This window comes from Pseudophryne corroboree, chromosome 4 (genome assembly GCF_028390025.1).
Source record: "Pseudophryne corroboree isolate aPseCor3 chromosome 4, aPseCor3.hap2, whole genome shotgun sequence".
Taxonomy (NCBI): domain Eukaryota; kingdom Metazoa; phylum Chordata; class Amphibia; order Anura; family Myobatrachidae; genus Pseudophryne; species Pseudophryne corroboree.
Window position 1 is genome coordinate 445,507,486 of NC_086447.1, and position 17,505 is coordinate 445,524,990.

General features: G+C 43.5%; 1 protein-coding gene across 4 annotated transcripts in view; it reads right to left on the reverse strand.

Annotated features, from left to right (window-relative positions):
- ORC3 (origin recognition complex subunit 3) overlaps positions 1-17,505 on the reverse strand; it is a 234,743-nt gene that overhangs the window by 48,119 nt on the left and 169,119 nt on the right. For all 4 annotated transcript variants that reach the window (XM_063916932.1, XM_063916929.1, XM_063916930.1 and 1 more), the window contains exons 11-13: positions 10,490-10,623; positions 9,832-9,895; positions 4,727-4,843 (exon numbers count right to left, since the gene is read on the reverse strand). In XM_063916932.1, the coding sequence (XP_063773002.1) occupies positions 4,727-4,843; positions 9,832-9,895; positions 10,490-10,623 (315 nt within the window). The remainder of the gene's footprint in view (positions 1-4,726; positions 4,844-9,831; positions 9,896-10,489; positions 10,624-17,505) is intronic.

Consider the following 17,505-nt stretch of genomic DNA (forward strand, 5'->3'; position numbering starts at 1 on the left):
ACTCATTTGCTAATGGCAATGTTCAAGTAATAATGCCAGAGGTAACATTCTACCTGTAGTACACACCAATACCAGGCAATGAGGAGCTGCATCTCACTGCTTATTATGCTGGCTGTTTGTTCTTCAGAAGGTTTAGGATTTTATATTTAAGGTGCATATGACTAGGATCAGAATATATACAGGTATATGTTTTCCTTCTTCCCCTCCTAATCATGTGAATGGTCCCAGGCTTTATGTGTTACGAGAAAGAACACCCTAATCATCAGAATGCTCACAGCAGCATACAGTATTTTAACAGATAGGTCACTGTTTACCACAAAATCCGTAAACCATCTGTATAGCAATGCATGGATCAATGACACGATGTTCAGAGGCAAAATGCAGCAGAATAAAAAGATGTTTGCATATCCATCACCTGCCTATATATATATATATATATATATATATATATATATATATATATATAGCAAGCAGATGGGCGGCACTCAGAAATAATGTCAGGCGACAAGCAGGGTAAGGCCTGACATTATTTCTGAGTGCCACCCATCTGCTTGCTATTTTGGACCTTAAGCTATTGAGGTACCTAGGAGGGCACCAGGCAAGTAACCGTTGTTATTATGGAGTGCTGCCACAATTGCTATTTTTATATATATATATATATATATATATATATATATATATATATATATATATACACACAAACAGAGAACCCAGCACTCACCAAAGTAAACTCACTTATCCTCAACAATTCAATAAATAAATGATGGGGGTTTAGTTGGTGGATTGGCCAATGCACGGAAGCCTGTATACCGATTCAAGGTACCCCACCTTCATACAGGTCCTACACTATCACAGAGTCTTAGAACCTGACTACCACACTGCTGCATCATCTGCCTGCTAGATGTAATGTGTACCTGCCACAGACTTTATGGCTTTTAAAGGCACACTAGTCACCTATTGCACTGGCTCAAAGATGATTGCTAAAAAACAGCTGAGACAGGTTCAGGATAATAAAGTCCACACAGGGGTGCATGAGAAAGCTAGTGGCCACGGTTAATAAGAGCTAACCATAGATTAACCCCTTCATATACACACAGAGTAAAAACCACAGCACTCACCGCACCAGAAGCGGGGCACAGCTATGCACTTACCACTCACAGGGTGGGGTGCATGTAACACTGCACTCTCCACCACAGAAGCGGGGTACACAGCTGTACTTACCACTCACAGGGCGGGGTGCATGAAGCCCATGACCACATCGCTCTAATAAATACAAACAGAGAACCCAGCACTCACCAAAGTAAACTCACTTATCCTCAACAATTCAATAAATAAATGATGGGGGTTTAGTTGGTGGATTGGCCAATGCACGGAAGCCTGTATACCGATTCAAGGTACCCCACCTTCATACAGGTCCTACACTATCACAGAGTCTTAAAACCTTAAAAATCAGGTTTTAAGACTCTGTGATAGTGTAGGACCTGTATGAAGGTGGGGTACCTTGAATCGGTATACAGGCTTCCGTGCATTGGCCAATCCACCAACTAAACCCCCATCATTTATTTATTGAATTGTTGAGGATAAGTGAGTTTACTTTGGTGAGTGCTGGGTTCTCTGTTTGTATTTATTAGAGCGATGTGGTCAAGGGCTTCATGCACCCCGCCCTGTGAGTGGTAAGTACAGCTGTGTACCCCGCTTCTGTGGTGGAGAGTGCAGTGTTACATGCACCCCACCCTGTGAGTGGTAAGTGCATAGCTGTGCCCCGCTTCTGGTGCGGTGAGTGCTGTGGTTTTTACTCTGTGTGTATATGAAGGGGTTAATCTATGGTTAGCTCTTATTAACCGTGGCCACTAGCTTTCTCATGCACCCCTGTGTGGACTTTATTATCCTGAACCTGTCTCAGCTGTTTTTTAGCAATCATCTTTGAGCCAGTGCAATAGGTGACTAGTGTGCCTTTAAAAGCCATAAAGTCTGTGGCAGGTACACATTACATCTAGCAGGCAGATGATGCAGCAGTGTGGTAGTCAGGTTTTAAGACTCTGTGATAGTGTAGGACCTGTATGAAGGTGGGGTACCTTGAATCGGTATACAGGCTTCCGTGCATTGGCCAATCCACCAACTAAACCCCCATCATTTATTTATTGAATTGTTGAGGATAAGTGAGTTTACTTTGGTGAGTGCTGGGTTCTCTGTTTGTATTTATTAGAGCGATGTGGTCATGGGCTTCATGCACCCCGCCCTGTGAGTGGTAAGTACAGCTGTGTACCCCGTTTCTGTGGTGGAGAGTGCAGTGTTACATGCACCCCACCCTGTGAGTGGTAAGTGCATAGCTGTGCCCCGCTTCTGGTGCGGTGAGTGCTGTGGTTTTTACTCTGTGTGTATATGAAGGGGTTAATCTATGGTTAGCTCTTATTAACCGTGGCCACTAGCTTTCTCATGCACCCCTGTGTGGACTTTATTATCCTGAACCTGTCTCAGCTGTTTTTTAGCAATCATCTTTGAGCCAGTGCAATAGGTGACTAGTGTGCCTTTAAAAGCCATAAAGTCTGTGGCAGGTACACATTACATCTAGCAGGCAGATGATGCAGCAGTGTGGTAGTCAGGTTTTAAGACTCTGTGATAGTGTAGGACCTGTATGAAGGTGGGGTACCTTGAATCGGTATACAGGCTTCCGTGCATTGGCCAATCCACCAACTAAACCCCCATCATTTATTTATTGAATTGTTGAGGATAAGTGAGTTTACTTTGGTGAGTGCTGGGTTCTCTGTTTGTATTTATTAGAGCGATGTGGTCAAGGGCTTCATGCACCCCGCCCTGTGAGTGGTAAGTACAGCTGTGTACCCCGCTTCTGTGGTGGAGAGTGCAGTGTTACATGCACCCCACCCTGTGAGTGGTAAGTGCATAGCTGTGCCCCGCTTCTGGTGCGGTGAGTGCTGTGGTTTTTACTCTGTGTATATATGTGTATATATATATATATATATATATATATATATATATATATAAAAAACATTGGCTTTACTGTGATATGGAGTAAACCCATTTATCCACGTTATTGAAGTGGTCTGTCTCCGTGTGCCGCTGCCTGTTGGATTGCTTCTTTATAATATTAATAAACCAGATAGATATATATATATACACATACATATACACACACATGCATTTATACGCATATATATATATTCGTGCTCATCTTGTGGGGTTTGTCCACTCGTAAGGTGTCATAACGTGGACATGGAGGCAAGGGGGATGCTACAGACCATGAGTTGAAGGAACAGAGTCCACCAACAACAGAGTTATAATGTAAGATTTCTGTTAAGACTACGGCAAATGATCTGATTCCAAATACTCCTGTATATCAAATAGACTTCACACATCAAACTTGTGTTAAATTACGCTTGATGCAAGTGGCTTCAATGTGCAATGAGTGTAAGCCATCACATTTACATATAAAAAAAAAGACACACATATCTAAGCCATTTAGGTTGTTAAAGTATAATTCGAACCAAGATTGAAACTGCACTGTTATGAGCATAATACAGCAGAAGGTATGAACTGTGTGCCCTCAACTAACTTTATTCTACAAAAACAGCATTTAATTAGACGCACGTAAGTGCAGTTATGGTAAGCCGAATCCTGTTTGCACGTCTATAGGCTAAGTATGTATATATAGTAGAAGCTACATGTTCAAGCAGTACATTTTAACTGAAGGTCAACTTACTTAATTTACAAAACAACTGTCATGTATATGTTATACATAAGACATACAGATGATCTTACCATATTGTAGCTGGAGTTGAGAAAAACATCTTACAGTGTTTTCTCTACTATTAGTGCCATCTTATGGTTACAGAGAGATCCACAGTTATTTCATCAACTAGTATTAAAAATCCATAAGATAAATGTATTTTGTAAATGTTACTGTTATTTTAGAGAAATCACAGAAAGGAAAACTATTTAAATTTCTTTCACTGTCAGTTTAGGCTCCGGAGACTATAAATGCTGTTCTGTATTACATGTTTGTATATTATACCATCACCTAGCTCACACGTGCTCTTTTCTTCAGAGTGTAGCCATAACGCATTCCTCAAATAGTTACAGGTTCTCATTAATAACCACCCAACCAGACACTTTTTCCAACTATCCACTGACAGATCTATATTTCCAGGTATCTCACATTTAGGAACCAGGAACAATACCAATCCTGGAATTACAATACAGTGCCGAAAAAAAAGCAAACTTCTAGCAGCTAAATGACGAGAAATGGGCCTTAATTTGGTCTATGTCAGACAGAGGGATAATCAATGTAATTGGATTGGAATGAAGGTGTAATAAGGTGTAGTACTGCTAGTACCTGCTACCTTCTAGAATTCCACAACTTATCCTGGTTACTTTCATGTATTCTGCTAAAGAGATCGGTCAGACACTGGGGATGGGGAATGTGGCTATGTCCTGTGCTATCCACAGTAGTTGCTGTTGGCGGAGGGAACACGATATTTTAGGAACTTGGTTAGACCTTATTCGCAAGCCTGTTTACAGACTGGCATGGGTACTTTGTATATAACCCACCTTAACCTTTCAGTGCTTCCAGTTGTCAGTTGCCCTTCCCTCCTTATTATTAATGCATATTAAAAATAATAACATTAAAAAAAAAAAACAGACTTCGGTACAACTTTATAGGATATTTAAACAAAACGGGTCTCATGACATGATAATCCTTTATGCTCACCTGTTTTCCTAGAGGATACTTAGGAAGAATACAGGTAAAATGATGAAGACACTTCAAGACTGGAATAAAATTCTCATGATAAGAGTTCAAGTCTTCTAGGAACTTTTGGGCCATTTCCTGAAAAACAAAGCACAGTTGGAGACATTTATGAGAACTAGAGAAAACAAGTTCCCAGATTTGTAAAAATTTATAAAATATACCTTTATCATTCTGTTTTAGTAAATCCCAATTTTAGTTAATGTAAATAGCAAAGGAAACAGATTAATCTAACATCACATGGTCATCCCATAGAACGCTATGTACTGGCTCATTAGGTAGACTTGAAATTGAGAAGGAGAGTGGTAGAATCAATTCAAGAAAGACCCCAGTAGAACACTCTTGGTTACCACACATAGCTCATCGTTGTTGTACACTATGGGCCTAATTCAAATCTGATCGTAGCAGCAAATTTGTTAGCTAATGGGCAAAACCATGTGCACTGCAGGGGGACAGATATAACATGTGCAGAGAGTGTGGAGTGTTCAAACTGAAATCTAAATTGCAGTGTAAATATAAAGCAGCCAGTATTTACCCTGCACAGAAACAAAATAACCCACCCAAAGCTATCTCTCTTTGCACATGTTATATCTGCCCCACCTGCAGTGCACATGGTTTTGCCCATTATATAACAAATTTGCTGTTGCGATCTTTTCTGAATTAGACCCTAAATCCTTTCAGGCAGAAATTCCCATTCAGCCAATCACCAGCAGCCAAATATATACACTTATTATGGGACTTCCATGATGTGCCAAAAAGGCATTTAATAATAAACCACCTATTTCGATTTCATTTTTAGGGAAATTCTTCCATATGTATTTAGAAAGTGAGTGCTATATACTTCTATTACAAACATTTGCAAACTTGAACACCCTAGCATAATCCAATACAAAAATCTAGCAGTAACAAAATGCAACACATCTAAGCAAATATTAATAAAAAGAATTTAAAAATAAAAAGGAAAAAGGAAACACTCAAGGATACGAAGGATAATAAAGTGTGAGCAGAAGCAGAGGAAAAAGTACAGGGAGGGCAGCAGTTCATTACACAAAAAAAGATGGAGCCAAAACAAAAACACACTGGAGTCAAATGGAACTCAGCAAGGGGGGGAATTAAAATGTTTGAAAAGTCAGTTGGGTGTCTGTTTTTTCCAATCTAACAGACAGGAAAAAACAGACACCCAACCAACTTTTCAAACATTTGAATTCCCCCCCAAATGTATCTTTTACCTTAAGTATCAGAGTAGTGGGGACTGCTATTAGGCCTCAAGTGTGGGATATCTGAGAGCATAACTTTATCTTCCCATCTAGAAGGTATCACTAAATTAGAAAATGTCTCAATTTCACTAAAAACATTGGTCCGCCAATAAACCTGCCATGTACAGAACGGTTCGTATATACTAGTAAAGAAAAAAAAAAAAATTCTTCGTTTTTTGCTGTGCTGGTAAATACAGCTTTATTATACAGTACATATCAATACTTTTGCCATTAAGCTCATCCACAGGTACACACCGAAGCACAGCTTTCCAGCATGTTATCTGTCCACCAGTTTATACTGCTGCTCAAACTGTACTTACAGCAGTAGCGGATCTTGCCACGGGCAAGCAGGACTTTTGCCCGGGGTGCAGCCTTCCGGAGGGCGCCATACCATGGCAAGATCCGCTACTGCTGTGCCCCCCTCTGCGTCCCGCTGTGAAGGGAACTAGACGCGTAGTGTCTAGTTTCCCTTCGTGGAGAGGACCTTTACTGTGCGGTGCGCGATGACATCATCGCGCCCCGCACAGCAAAGGTCCTCTCCACGAAGGGAACTAGACGCTATGCGTCTAGTTTCCCTTCGTGGAGAGGACCTTTGCTGTGCGGTGCGCAATGACGTCATTTCAGCGGCGCTACTACAGTACAGGGGGCGTAACTGACCATGCCCCCTATATGAAGCCACGCCCATACTACCCGCCTGGGGCGCAAAAAGGCCTAGAACCGTCCCTGACTTACAGTATGACCATGAAGCCTGCAGTAATTATGCCTGAGAATAACAACATAAAATCGTTGTATGTTTCCTCGTGATTAGGTAAAAAAACAAACATTTTTTAAACACTCACTGCCTTGTATGACTGTTTACACTTACTCACTAAGTAGTCTATTCATGAAGCAGTGAAAAGTGTGGAGAAGTGAGCCTGTGGAGAAGTTGCCCATGGCAACCAATCAGCAAGTAACATTTATAATTTGCATACTATACAATTGTATGGAGCAGCTGATTGGTTGCCACAGGCAACTTCTCCACTCTTTTCACTGCTTCATGAATAGACCCCTAAATGTCCACATCCACATGCATGATATCACCGACTGTAAAAAAAAGTATACTGAAATCAATGGATGCAAAACACACTTAAATCGGATGATCGCCTCATACTTCAATTTATGGTTTCATTGTAGTCAAAAGATACTAAGATTTAAAAAAAAAAAAATCCACTTTCCAGACTCTACAACATGCCCATCTGAAATATAGCAGTAACAATCTGCAGAAAGCAAATCACTGCCAAACCTGGTGTTGGAAGAGTTAAAGAGTGATACATGTTTAAAAAAAAAAAAAAATCAATAGACTGTCAATTACTTCCAAAGAACAAGACAAACGGGGCTGAGTGAAGCGCCCCCATGGGAGCCCAGAAAAGCAATTGTGAAATGATAAAAACTAGCAGCAGCTGAAAGGCAGAAAAAGCAGCATCAAGCAAGAATGATGGAAGAAAAGAAATCCATACTTTCTGATATGCCACCAGAGGCTCTGAAACATGTAATTAGTCATTTTCTCTTTTGTGAGCACAACCGAAGCGTACAGAGAAAAGATATGTATCTATTAATAAGCAGCGGTCTGTCTTTCATCAGCTGTATTATCTGCTCTATCTGGGCCTAAACCTGCAACAGCACAGACCAGTGCTCACCTGCATTTACATTTCTTATCTGTTAACCAGTGACGATAATGGAGAAACAAGCCCTACACTGTTTAAGGCAAGTGGCACTTACAGCACCAGAACAAAAAAATGCAGGAGTCATAATAATAGGTTGAGATGTTATTAACTGTTTAAAAAGAGATTTGTAGCTTATTTATTTTTTATCCCTTTACTTATACTTCCCATCTGTGAGGACCTCAACTAGTCAGCTTCTGGTATAGCATCTATACAAAAGAGGAGGGAGGAAGTGCTCTAACATCCTAGCAGAAAATATCAACTCCTAGAGGGCCATATGTACAGTACATACACTGGAGGCTGTCATTTGTAGTCAGATTTCCTCTTCCTTCTGTAATGTTAACATAAGCCAAAGGTCTTGCTGATGGCAAATATGGGGGCTATGGGGGTAATTCAGAGTTGATCGCAGCAGGATTTTTGTTAGCAGTTGGGCAAAACCATGTGCACTGCAGGGGAGGCAGATATAACATGTGCAGAGAGAGTTAAGGGGGGTACTCACGGGAGAGATGTGTGCTGAACGATCTTAACACAGACCGCTCAGCACACATCTCTCACCCCGCTCAGCACAGCGCGATGTGCTGAGCGAGGGGGAAAGCCGACGGGGGGCCGCTCACTTCACACAACGGTGAAGTGAGCGACCCGCTAGATTGAGCCTGCATGCAGCTCAATCTAGCATCGGCGATAGCGATGCGCGGGGCCGCGCATCGCTATCGCTGGAGGGCATACACACGGCAGATCCGTGCTTAAAATCTAAGCAATCTAGCAAGATTGCTTAGATTTTAAGCACGGATCTCTCCGTGTGTACCCCCCTTTAGATTTGGGTGGGGTGTGTTCAATCTGCAATCTAAATTGCAGTGTAGAGATAAAGCAGCCAGTATTTACCCTGCACAGAAACAAAATAACCCACCCAAATCTAACTCTATCTACACATGTTATATCTGGCTCCCCTGCAGTGCACATGGTTTTGCCCAACTGCTAACAAAGTTCCTGCTGCAATCAACTCAGAATTACCCCCTATGTTGTATTGAGAAACACCAGAGGTTCCAGGGCAATAAGACCACCGAATTATCAGTGCAAGGTGCAGTTTGCTCAATCCTTATGCTAAAGCAATAGTCATTCTAACCAGGGTGTTACTCACAATCTGAAAGTGGGGGTGGGTACTCGGGCTTAAGGGAGATGCCTGCACATTTCATTCTTTTAATATGGTGTATGTGGTGGGGTGAATTTCTTGCAACGTAAACAAACATCCTAGCTTGGTTTTGATTAAATATGGGAACCCCAGCTCTGGTCAACTAAGAAACATTTGATATAAACACCTATAACCAGGACTGGGGCCTGATTCAGAGTTGTACGCGAACGCATTCACAATTCCATACGCAGTGCATATGAAAAAATATGATACAGATGCCATGATTTATTGATACGTTCACCAGTGGCTTCGTAGATCCCAGCAACTGTGTACAGCTTTGCAGCGGCAAGGGCAGATCCTTTCATAACTGACTACCTGAGTGCCCCTATGGTCGCACAGAATGGCTGCGGAATTGGAAATGCTGGCCTGGCACCATGTTTTGTGCATATGGAATCGCAATTGTAGGCTGAGATGCGCCCTGAAAATGGTCGCAACGGGCCTGTGTTTTTTACGCCACTCCTCATTACCTACCCCAAATGATGGTCACTGAGTCTCAGTCACTTTGCAAATAAATCCTCACTGTGAGCAGCATCGCCAAGATACCTTGTCGCTTGTGCAGTGCGACAGTGACGCATGTAGTTGGCCGATAATCATTATACTACATAAATATTGGCATTGCTTACTTCTCTGAATAAGGCCCTGGGGGCATAAGTCCAACAATGTACTCACAAAATATTGTTATTCATGCAGTAAATTTTGATCAGCTCAACTTTAGACAACCTTTGTCCGCTCTAATACTTCATTATGCAAAATCACAATTCATCTTTCTGAAAATCAACCTCTGTGGTTTTTCCAAACTAAAACATTTTTCGTTAGAAATATATTAATATAATAATAGTAAAACAAACAATCTTATATGAGAAAGTACCTAAAAAATAGATAATTTAATACACAAAGACCAGATGCATCCTTTAACATAAGTACCTTTACATAATTGTCACTGGTAAGAAGCTTCACTTGTGTCTCGGGCGTCTGACTTTCAACGTACCTGACATGAAATAAACAAACAAAATGGCAAAAAAAAAGATCTAAAATACTGGTTGTTCACAGATATCGTGGGCCACTGCTTTTAGGGAAACTCGCAGTATGATAAATGAGAGAACTATTAATTAAGGCGTCACGTGTTAGATTTTTATCTTACATAGATTCCAAATGAACTAGAGCACTTTTCCCAGAGTTTTAGAAGGTTGTTGCCCAAATTAAGACTTTAATTAAGGATGGTGTCAAGAAGCTTCTGAACTAATACCAAAATCATGAAAATGCTGTTTAAAATCATATGAATCTGCATTTGTTGGATGTACTGTATAATGTGATGAACGTTATAGTCACAAGAAAACAATATAATGGTCTTTTAAATTCATAAGAATCTTGTATCACTTCAAGATCAGCTGCTTCAAAGATACAACATACAACCGAAGTCTTTCTAAAACCTAGAAGTGTAGCCTACTGTAACTAAAGGTAGTGATTACAATCTAGAGGTGTCCCTGCAAAATAACATATATTACCCTAATTACCCTATTTAGTTGTTCTAATTTCTCACATATAGTACATAACTAAATGGTGTACAGAGCAGCATACTAACCTCATAAAGGATGCCAAATGCCGAATGTTTTCACACTGATTATGAGATAAGTTCTTTACTCGATTCCTCATCTCTGGTAGACCACAACACAAAACACTAAGGGGCTGATAATAAAAATGTTCCACCACAGAAAGCTGGAAATAAATGTGCAAAATGTATAAAATGTCATAGAAACACATGCCATAATGTACGCATACCGTAATGTACTACACGTGGTAAATCGTAAAAGGAGGAGCTTGTTCACCTTCATAAAATAAAGAGAACAGAATGTCTCAGAGTCTGGAACAATATTTTTAACAAAAAATATTTCATTTATGACCTACGCTACTGCTAATTTTTCCAGTTTTTGTTGAAATTTAAGCAATTCAAGTTCGGTGAATAACCTGAAATGGTACAAAGGTCAGCGTAAACTGCTAGAGGTTAAAACAAAAGTTTAGGTTAGTAAAAATTTTAAAATAATGTACATTGCAGAGTTTTTCAGGGGATAAGTAACGAGACAAGAAATTCTGCAACAATGAAAAAGAGGCTTGTCTGGGCTATAAAGCGCCATCAGTGGACTACTAAAGACTGGAAAAAATAAGATTTTACTTACCGATAAATCTATTTCTCATAGTCCGTAGTGGATGCTGGGACTCCGTAAGGACCATGGGGATATAGCGGCTCCGCAGGAGACAGGGCACAAAATAAAAGCTTAAGGATCAGGTGGTGTGCACTGGCTCCTCCCCCTATGACCCTCCTCCAAGCCTCAGTTAGGATACTGTGCCCGGACGAGCGTACATAATAAGGAAGGATATTGAATCCCGGGTAAGACTCATACCAGCCACACCAATCACACCGTACAACTTGTGATCTGAACCCAGTTAACAGTATGATAAACGCAAAGGAGCCTCTGAAAAGATGGCTCACAACAATAATAACCCGAATTTTTGTAACAATAACTATATACAAGTATTGCAGACAATCCGCACTAGGGATGGGCGCCCAGCATCCACTACGGACTACGAGAAATAGATTTATCGGTAAGTAAAATCTTATTTTCTCTGACGTCCTAGTGGATGCTGGGACTCCGTAAGGACCATGGGGATTATACCAAAGCTCCCAAACGGGCGGGAGAGTGCGGATGACTCTGCAGCACCGAATGAGAGAACTCCAGGTCCTCCTCAGCCAGGGTATCAAATTTGTAGAATTTAGCAAACGTGTTTGCCCCTGACCAAGTAGCTGCTCGGCAAAGTTGTAAAGCCGAGACCCCTTGTGGAATGGGCTTTTACTGATTTTGGCTGTGGCAATCCTGCCACAGAATGTGCAAGCTGAATTGTACTACAAATCCAACGAGCAATCGTCTGCTTAGAAGCAGGAGCACCCAGCTTGTTGGGTGCATACAGGATAAACAGCGAGTCAGATTTTCTGACTCCAGCCGTCCTGGAAACATATATTTTCAAGGCCCTGACAACGTCAAGCAACTTAGAGTCCTCTAAGTCCCTGGTAGCCGCAGGTACCACAATAGGTTGGTTCATGTGAAATGCAGAAACCACCTTAGGTAGAAATTGAGGACGAGTCCTCAATTCCGCCCTGTCAGAATGAAATATCAAGTAAGGGCTTTTATATGATAAAGCCGCCAATTCTGACACACGCCTGGCTGAAGCCAAGGCTAACAGCATCGACACCTTCCATGTGAGATATTTTAAGTCCACAGTGGAAAGTGGTTCAAACCAATGTGACTTTAGAAAACTCAACACCACATTGAGATCCCAAGGTGCCACTGGAGGCACAAAAGGAGGCTGTATGTGCAGCACCCCTTTTACAAATGTCTGAACTTCAGGTACTGAAGCCAGTTCTTTCTGGAAGAAAATCGACAGGGCCGAAATTTGAACCTTAATGGACCCTAATTTTAGGCCCATAGACAGTCCTGTTTGCAGGAAATGAAGGAAACGACCCAGTTGAAATTCCTCTGTAGGGGCCTTCTTGGCCTCACACCACGCAACATATTTACGCCAAATGCGGTGATAATGTTTTGCGGTTACGTCCTTCCTGGCTTTGACCAGAGTAGGGATGACTTCTTCTGGAATGCCTTTTTCCCTCAGGATTCGGCGTTCAACCGCCATGCCGTCAAACGCAGCCGCGGTAAGTCTTGGAACAGACAAGGCCCCTGCAGTAGCAGGTCCTTTCTTAGAGGTAGAGGCCACGGTTCGTCCGTGAGCATCTCTTGAAGTTCCGGGTACCAAGTCCGTCTTGGCCAATCCGGAACCACGAGTATAGTTCTTACTCCTCTCCTTCTTACGATTCTCAGTACTTTTGGTATGAGAGGCAGAGGAGGGAACACATACACTGACTGGTACACCCACGGCGTTACCAGAGCGTCCACTGCTATTGCCTGAGGGTCCCTTGACCTGGCGCAATATCTGTCCAGTTTTTTGTTTAGACGTGACGCCATCATGTCCACCTTTGGTTTTTCCCAACGGTTTACAATCAGGTGGAAGACTTCTGGGTGAAGTCCCCACTCTCCCGGGTGAAGGTCGTGTCTGCTGAGGAAGTCTGCTTCCCAGTTGTCCACTCCCGGAATGAATACTGCTGACAGTGCTATCACATGATTTTCCGCCCAGCGAAGAATCCTTGCAGCTTCTGCCATTGCCCTCCTGCTTCTCGTGCCGCCCTGTCTGTTTACGTGGGCGACTGACGTGATGTTGTCCGATTGGATCAACACCGCCTGACCCTGAAGCAGAGGTTTTGCTTGACTTAGGGCATTGTAAATGGCCCTTAGTTCCAGAATGTTTATATGAAGAGACGTTTCCAAGCTTGACCACAGGCCCTGGAAATTCCTTCCCTGTGTGACTGCTCCCCAGCCTCTCAGGCTGGCATCCGTGGTTACCAGGATCCAATCCTGAATGCCAAATCTGCGGCCCTCTAGTAGATGAGCACTCTGCAGCCACCACAGGAGAGACACCCTTGTCCTTGGCGACAGGGTTATCCGCTGATGCATCTGCAGATGCGATCCGGACCATTTGTCCAGTAGATCCCACTGAAATGTTCTTGCATGGAATCTTCCGAATGGAATCGCTTCGTAAGAAGCCACCATTTTCCCCAGGACCCTCGTGCACTGATGCACTGAGACCTGTCCTGGTTTTAGGAGGTTCCTGACTAGCTCGGATAACTCCCTGGCCTTCTCCTCCGGGAGAAACACCTTCTTCTGGACTGTGTCCAGAATCATTCCTAGGAACAGTAGACGTGTCGTTGGAATCAGCTGCGATTTTGGAATATTTAGAATCCACCCGTGCTGACGTAACACTACCTGAGATAGTGCTACTCCGACTTCTAACTGTTCCCTGGATCTTGCCCTTATCAGGAGATCGTCCAAGTAAGGGATAATTGAAATGCCTTTTCTTCGTAGAAGAATCATCATTTCGGCCATTACCTTGGTAAAGACCCGAGGTGCCGTGGACAATCCAAACGGCAGCGTCTGAAACTGATAATGACAGTTTTGTACTACAAACCTGAGGTACCCTTGGTGAGAAGGGTATATCGGGACGTGGAGATAAGCATCTTTGATGTCCAGAGACACCATATAGTCCCCTTCTTCCAGGTTCGCTATCACTGCTCTGAGTGATTCCATCTTGAATTTGAACCTTTTTATGTAAGTGTTCAAGGATTTCAGATTTAAAATTGGTCTCACCGAGCCGTCCGGCTTCGGTACCACAAACAGCGTGGAATAATACCCCTTTCCTTGTTGCAGGAGGGGTACCTTGATTATCACCTGCTGGGAATACAGCTTGTGAATGGCTTCTAGAACTGCCTCCCTGTCGGAGGGAGACTTTGGTAAAGCAGACTTCAGGAAACGATGAGGGGGAAACGCCTCGAATTCCAGTTTGTACCCCTGCGATACTACCTGTAGAATCCAGGGATCCACTTGCGAGTGAGCCCACTGCGCGTTGAAATTTTTGAGACGGGCCCCCACCATATCTGAGTCTGCTTGTAAAGCCCCAGCGTCATGCTGAAAACTTGGCAGAAGCAGGGGAGGGCTTCTGCTCTTGGGAAGCGGCTGCATGGTGCAGTCTTTTTCCTCTTCCTCTGCCCCGGGGCAGAAAGGAGTGGCCTTTTGCTCGCTTGTACTTATGGGAACGAAAGGACTGAGATTGAAAAGACGGTGTCTTTTTCTGCTGATGTGGAGTGACCTGGGGTAAAAAGGTGGATTTTCCAGCCGTTGCCGTGGCCACCAGGTCCGATAGACCAGCCCCAAATAACTCCTCCCCTTTATACGGCAATACTTCCATGTGCCGTTTGGAATCCGCATCCCCTGACCACTGTCGCGTCCACAACGCTCTTCTGGCAGAGATGGACATAGCACTTACTCTTGATGCCAGGGTGCAAATATCCCTCTGTGCATCACGCATATATAATAATGCATCCTTTAAATGTTCTATAGTTAACAAAATATTGTCCCTATCCAGGGTATCAATATTCTCAGTCAGGGAATCCGACCATGCGACTCCAGCACTGCACATCCAGGCTGAGGCGATTGCTGGTCGCAGTATAACACCAGTATGTGTGTATATACTTTTTAGGATATTTTCCAGCCTTCTATCGGCTGGTTCTTTGAGGGTAGCCGTATCAGGAGACGGTAACGCTACTTGTTTAGATAAACGTGTGAGCGCCTTATCTACCCTAGGGGGTGTTTCCCAACGCGCCCTAACCTCTGGCGGGAAAGGATATAATGCTAATAATTTTTTAGAAATTAGCTTTTTCACACACCTCATTTATTTCCTCTGACTCAGGAAAAAATATTGGTAGTTTTTTCTCACCCCACATAATACCCTTCTTTGTGGTACTTGTAGTGTCAGAAAGGTTCAATGCCTCTTTCATTGCCGTGATCATGTAACGTGTGGCCCTACTGGACATTACGTTTGTCTCGTCACCGTCGACACTAGACTCAGTATCTGTGTCAGGGTCTGTGTCGACCCACTGAGGTAACGGGCGTTTTAGCGCCCCTGACGGTGTCTGAGACGCCTGGACAGGCACTAACTGATTTGCCGGCTGTCTCATGTCGTCAACAGTTTTTTGCAAATTGCTGACATTATCACTTAATTGTTTAAATACAATCATCCAGTCAGGTGTCGACTCCCTAGGGGGTGACATCACCAACGCAGGCAACTGCTCCGCCTCCACATAATTTTCCTCCTCATACATGTCGACACACGCGTACCGACACACAGCACACACACACCGGGAATGCTCTGATAGAGGACAGGACCCCACTTAGCCCTTTGGAGAGACAGAGGGAGAGTCTGCCAGCACACACCCAGCGCTATATATATATACAGGGATAACCTTATATAAGTGTTATTCCCTTATAGCTGCTGTTAATTATTGTTATTTGCTGCCAACAATGCCCCCCCTTCTCTTTTTTACCCTGATTCTGAAGCAGGACTGCAGGGGAGAGTCAGGGAGCCGTCCTTCCAGCGGAGCTGTGAGGGAAAATGGCGCTTGTGTGCTGAGGAGATAGGCTCCGCCCCTTCACGACGTCCTTATCTCCCGCTTTTTTGTGTAAAATGGCAGGGGATTAAAATACATCCATATAGCCCAGGAGCTATATGTGATGTATTCTGTTTTGCCACCTAAGGTATTCTGTTATATTGCGTCTCAGGGCGCTCCCCCCCCAGCGCCCTGCACCCTCAGTGACCGGAGTGTGAAGTGTGCTGAGAGCAATGGCGCACAGCTGCGGTGCTGTGCGCTACCTTAGTCTGAAGACAGGATGTCTTCTGCCGCCGATTTCACCGGACCTCTTCGTCTCTTCTGGCTCTGTAAGGGGGACGGCGGCGCGGCTCCGGTGACCCATCCAGGCTGAACCTGTGATCGTCCCTCTGGAGCTAGTGTCCAGTAGCCTAAGAAACCCGATCCACTCTGCACTCAGGTGAGTCCGTTTCTTCTCCCCTTAGTCCCACGATGCAGTGAGCCTGTTGCCAGCAGGACTCACTGAAAATAAAAAAAACCTAACTAAACTTTTATTCTAAGCAGCTCAGGAGAGCCACCTAGATTGCACCCTTCTCGGCCGGGCACAAAAATCTAACTGAGGCTTGGAGGAGGGTCATAGGGGGAGGAGCCAGTGCACACCACCTGATCCTTAAGCTTTTATTTTGTGCCCTGTCTCCTGCGGAGCCGCTATATCCCCATGGTCCTTACGGAGTCCCAGCATCCACTAGGACGTCAGAGAAAGGACCAATTAATCAAGTTTTAATCTTTGGTTCATCACACATGTTTCGTACACCGTCAAGCAGGCTAAAGTATGGTTCCTCAGTGTCTGATGGTATTTTATTAAACAAGCTGGCGCTTCCCGGTGTTGCTTTTTAATAGCAAAACTCCATGTTAACCCCATTGAGTTGGTTTAGAATGAACTGGACAGAATGGTGTAAGCAGCACAATCTACAAGTGCAATACATTTGTGTAGAGAAGAACTTGCCCAACAATGGGGGTAATTCTAAGTTGATCGCAGCAGGATGTTTGATAGCAATTGGGCAAAACCTTGGCCCTCATTCCGAGTTGTTCGCTCGCAAGCTGCTTTTAGCAGCTTTACACACGCTAAGCCGCCGCCTACTGGGAGTGAATCTTAGCTTCTTAAAATTGCGAGCGAAAGATTCTCAAAATTGCGAATACACACCTCTTAGCAGTTTCTGAGTAGCTTCAAACTTACTCGGCATCTGCGATCAGTTCAGTGCTTGTCGTTCCTGGTTTGACGTCACAAACACACCCAGCGTTCGCCCAGACACTCCTCCATTTCTCCAGCCACTCCCGCGTTTTTCCCAGAAACGATAGCGTTTTTTTCTCACACACCCATAAAACGGTCAGTTTCCGTCCAGAAACACCCACTTCCTGTCAATCACATTACGATCACCAGAACGAAGAAAAAACCGTGAGTAAAATTCCTAACTGCATAGCAAATTTACTTGGCGCAGTCGCACTGCGGACATTGCGCATGCGCACTAAGCGGAAAATCGCTGCGATGCGAAAAAATTTACCGAGCGAACAAC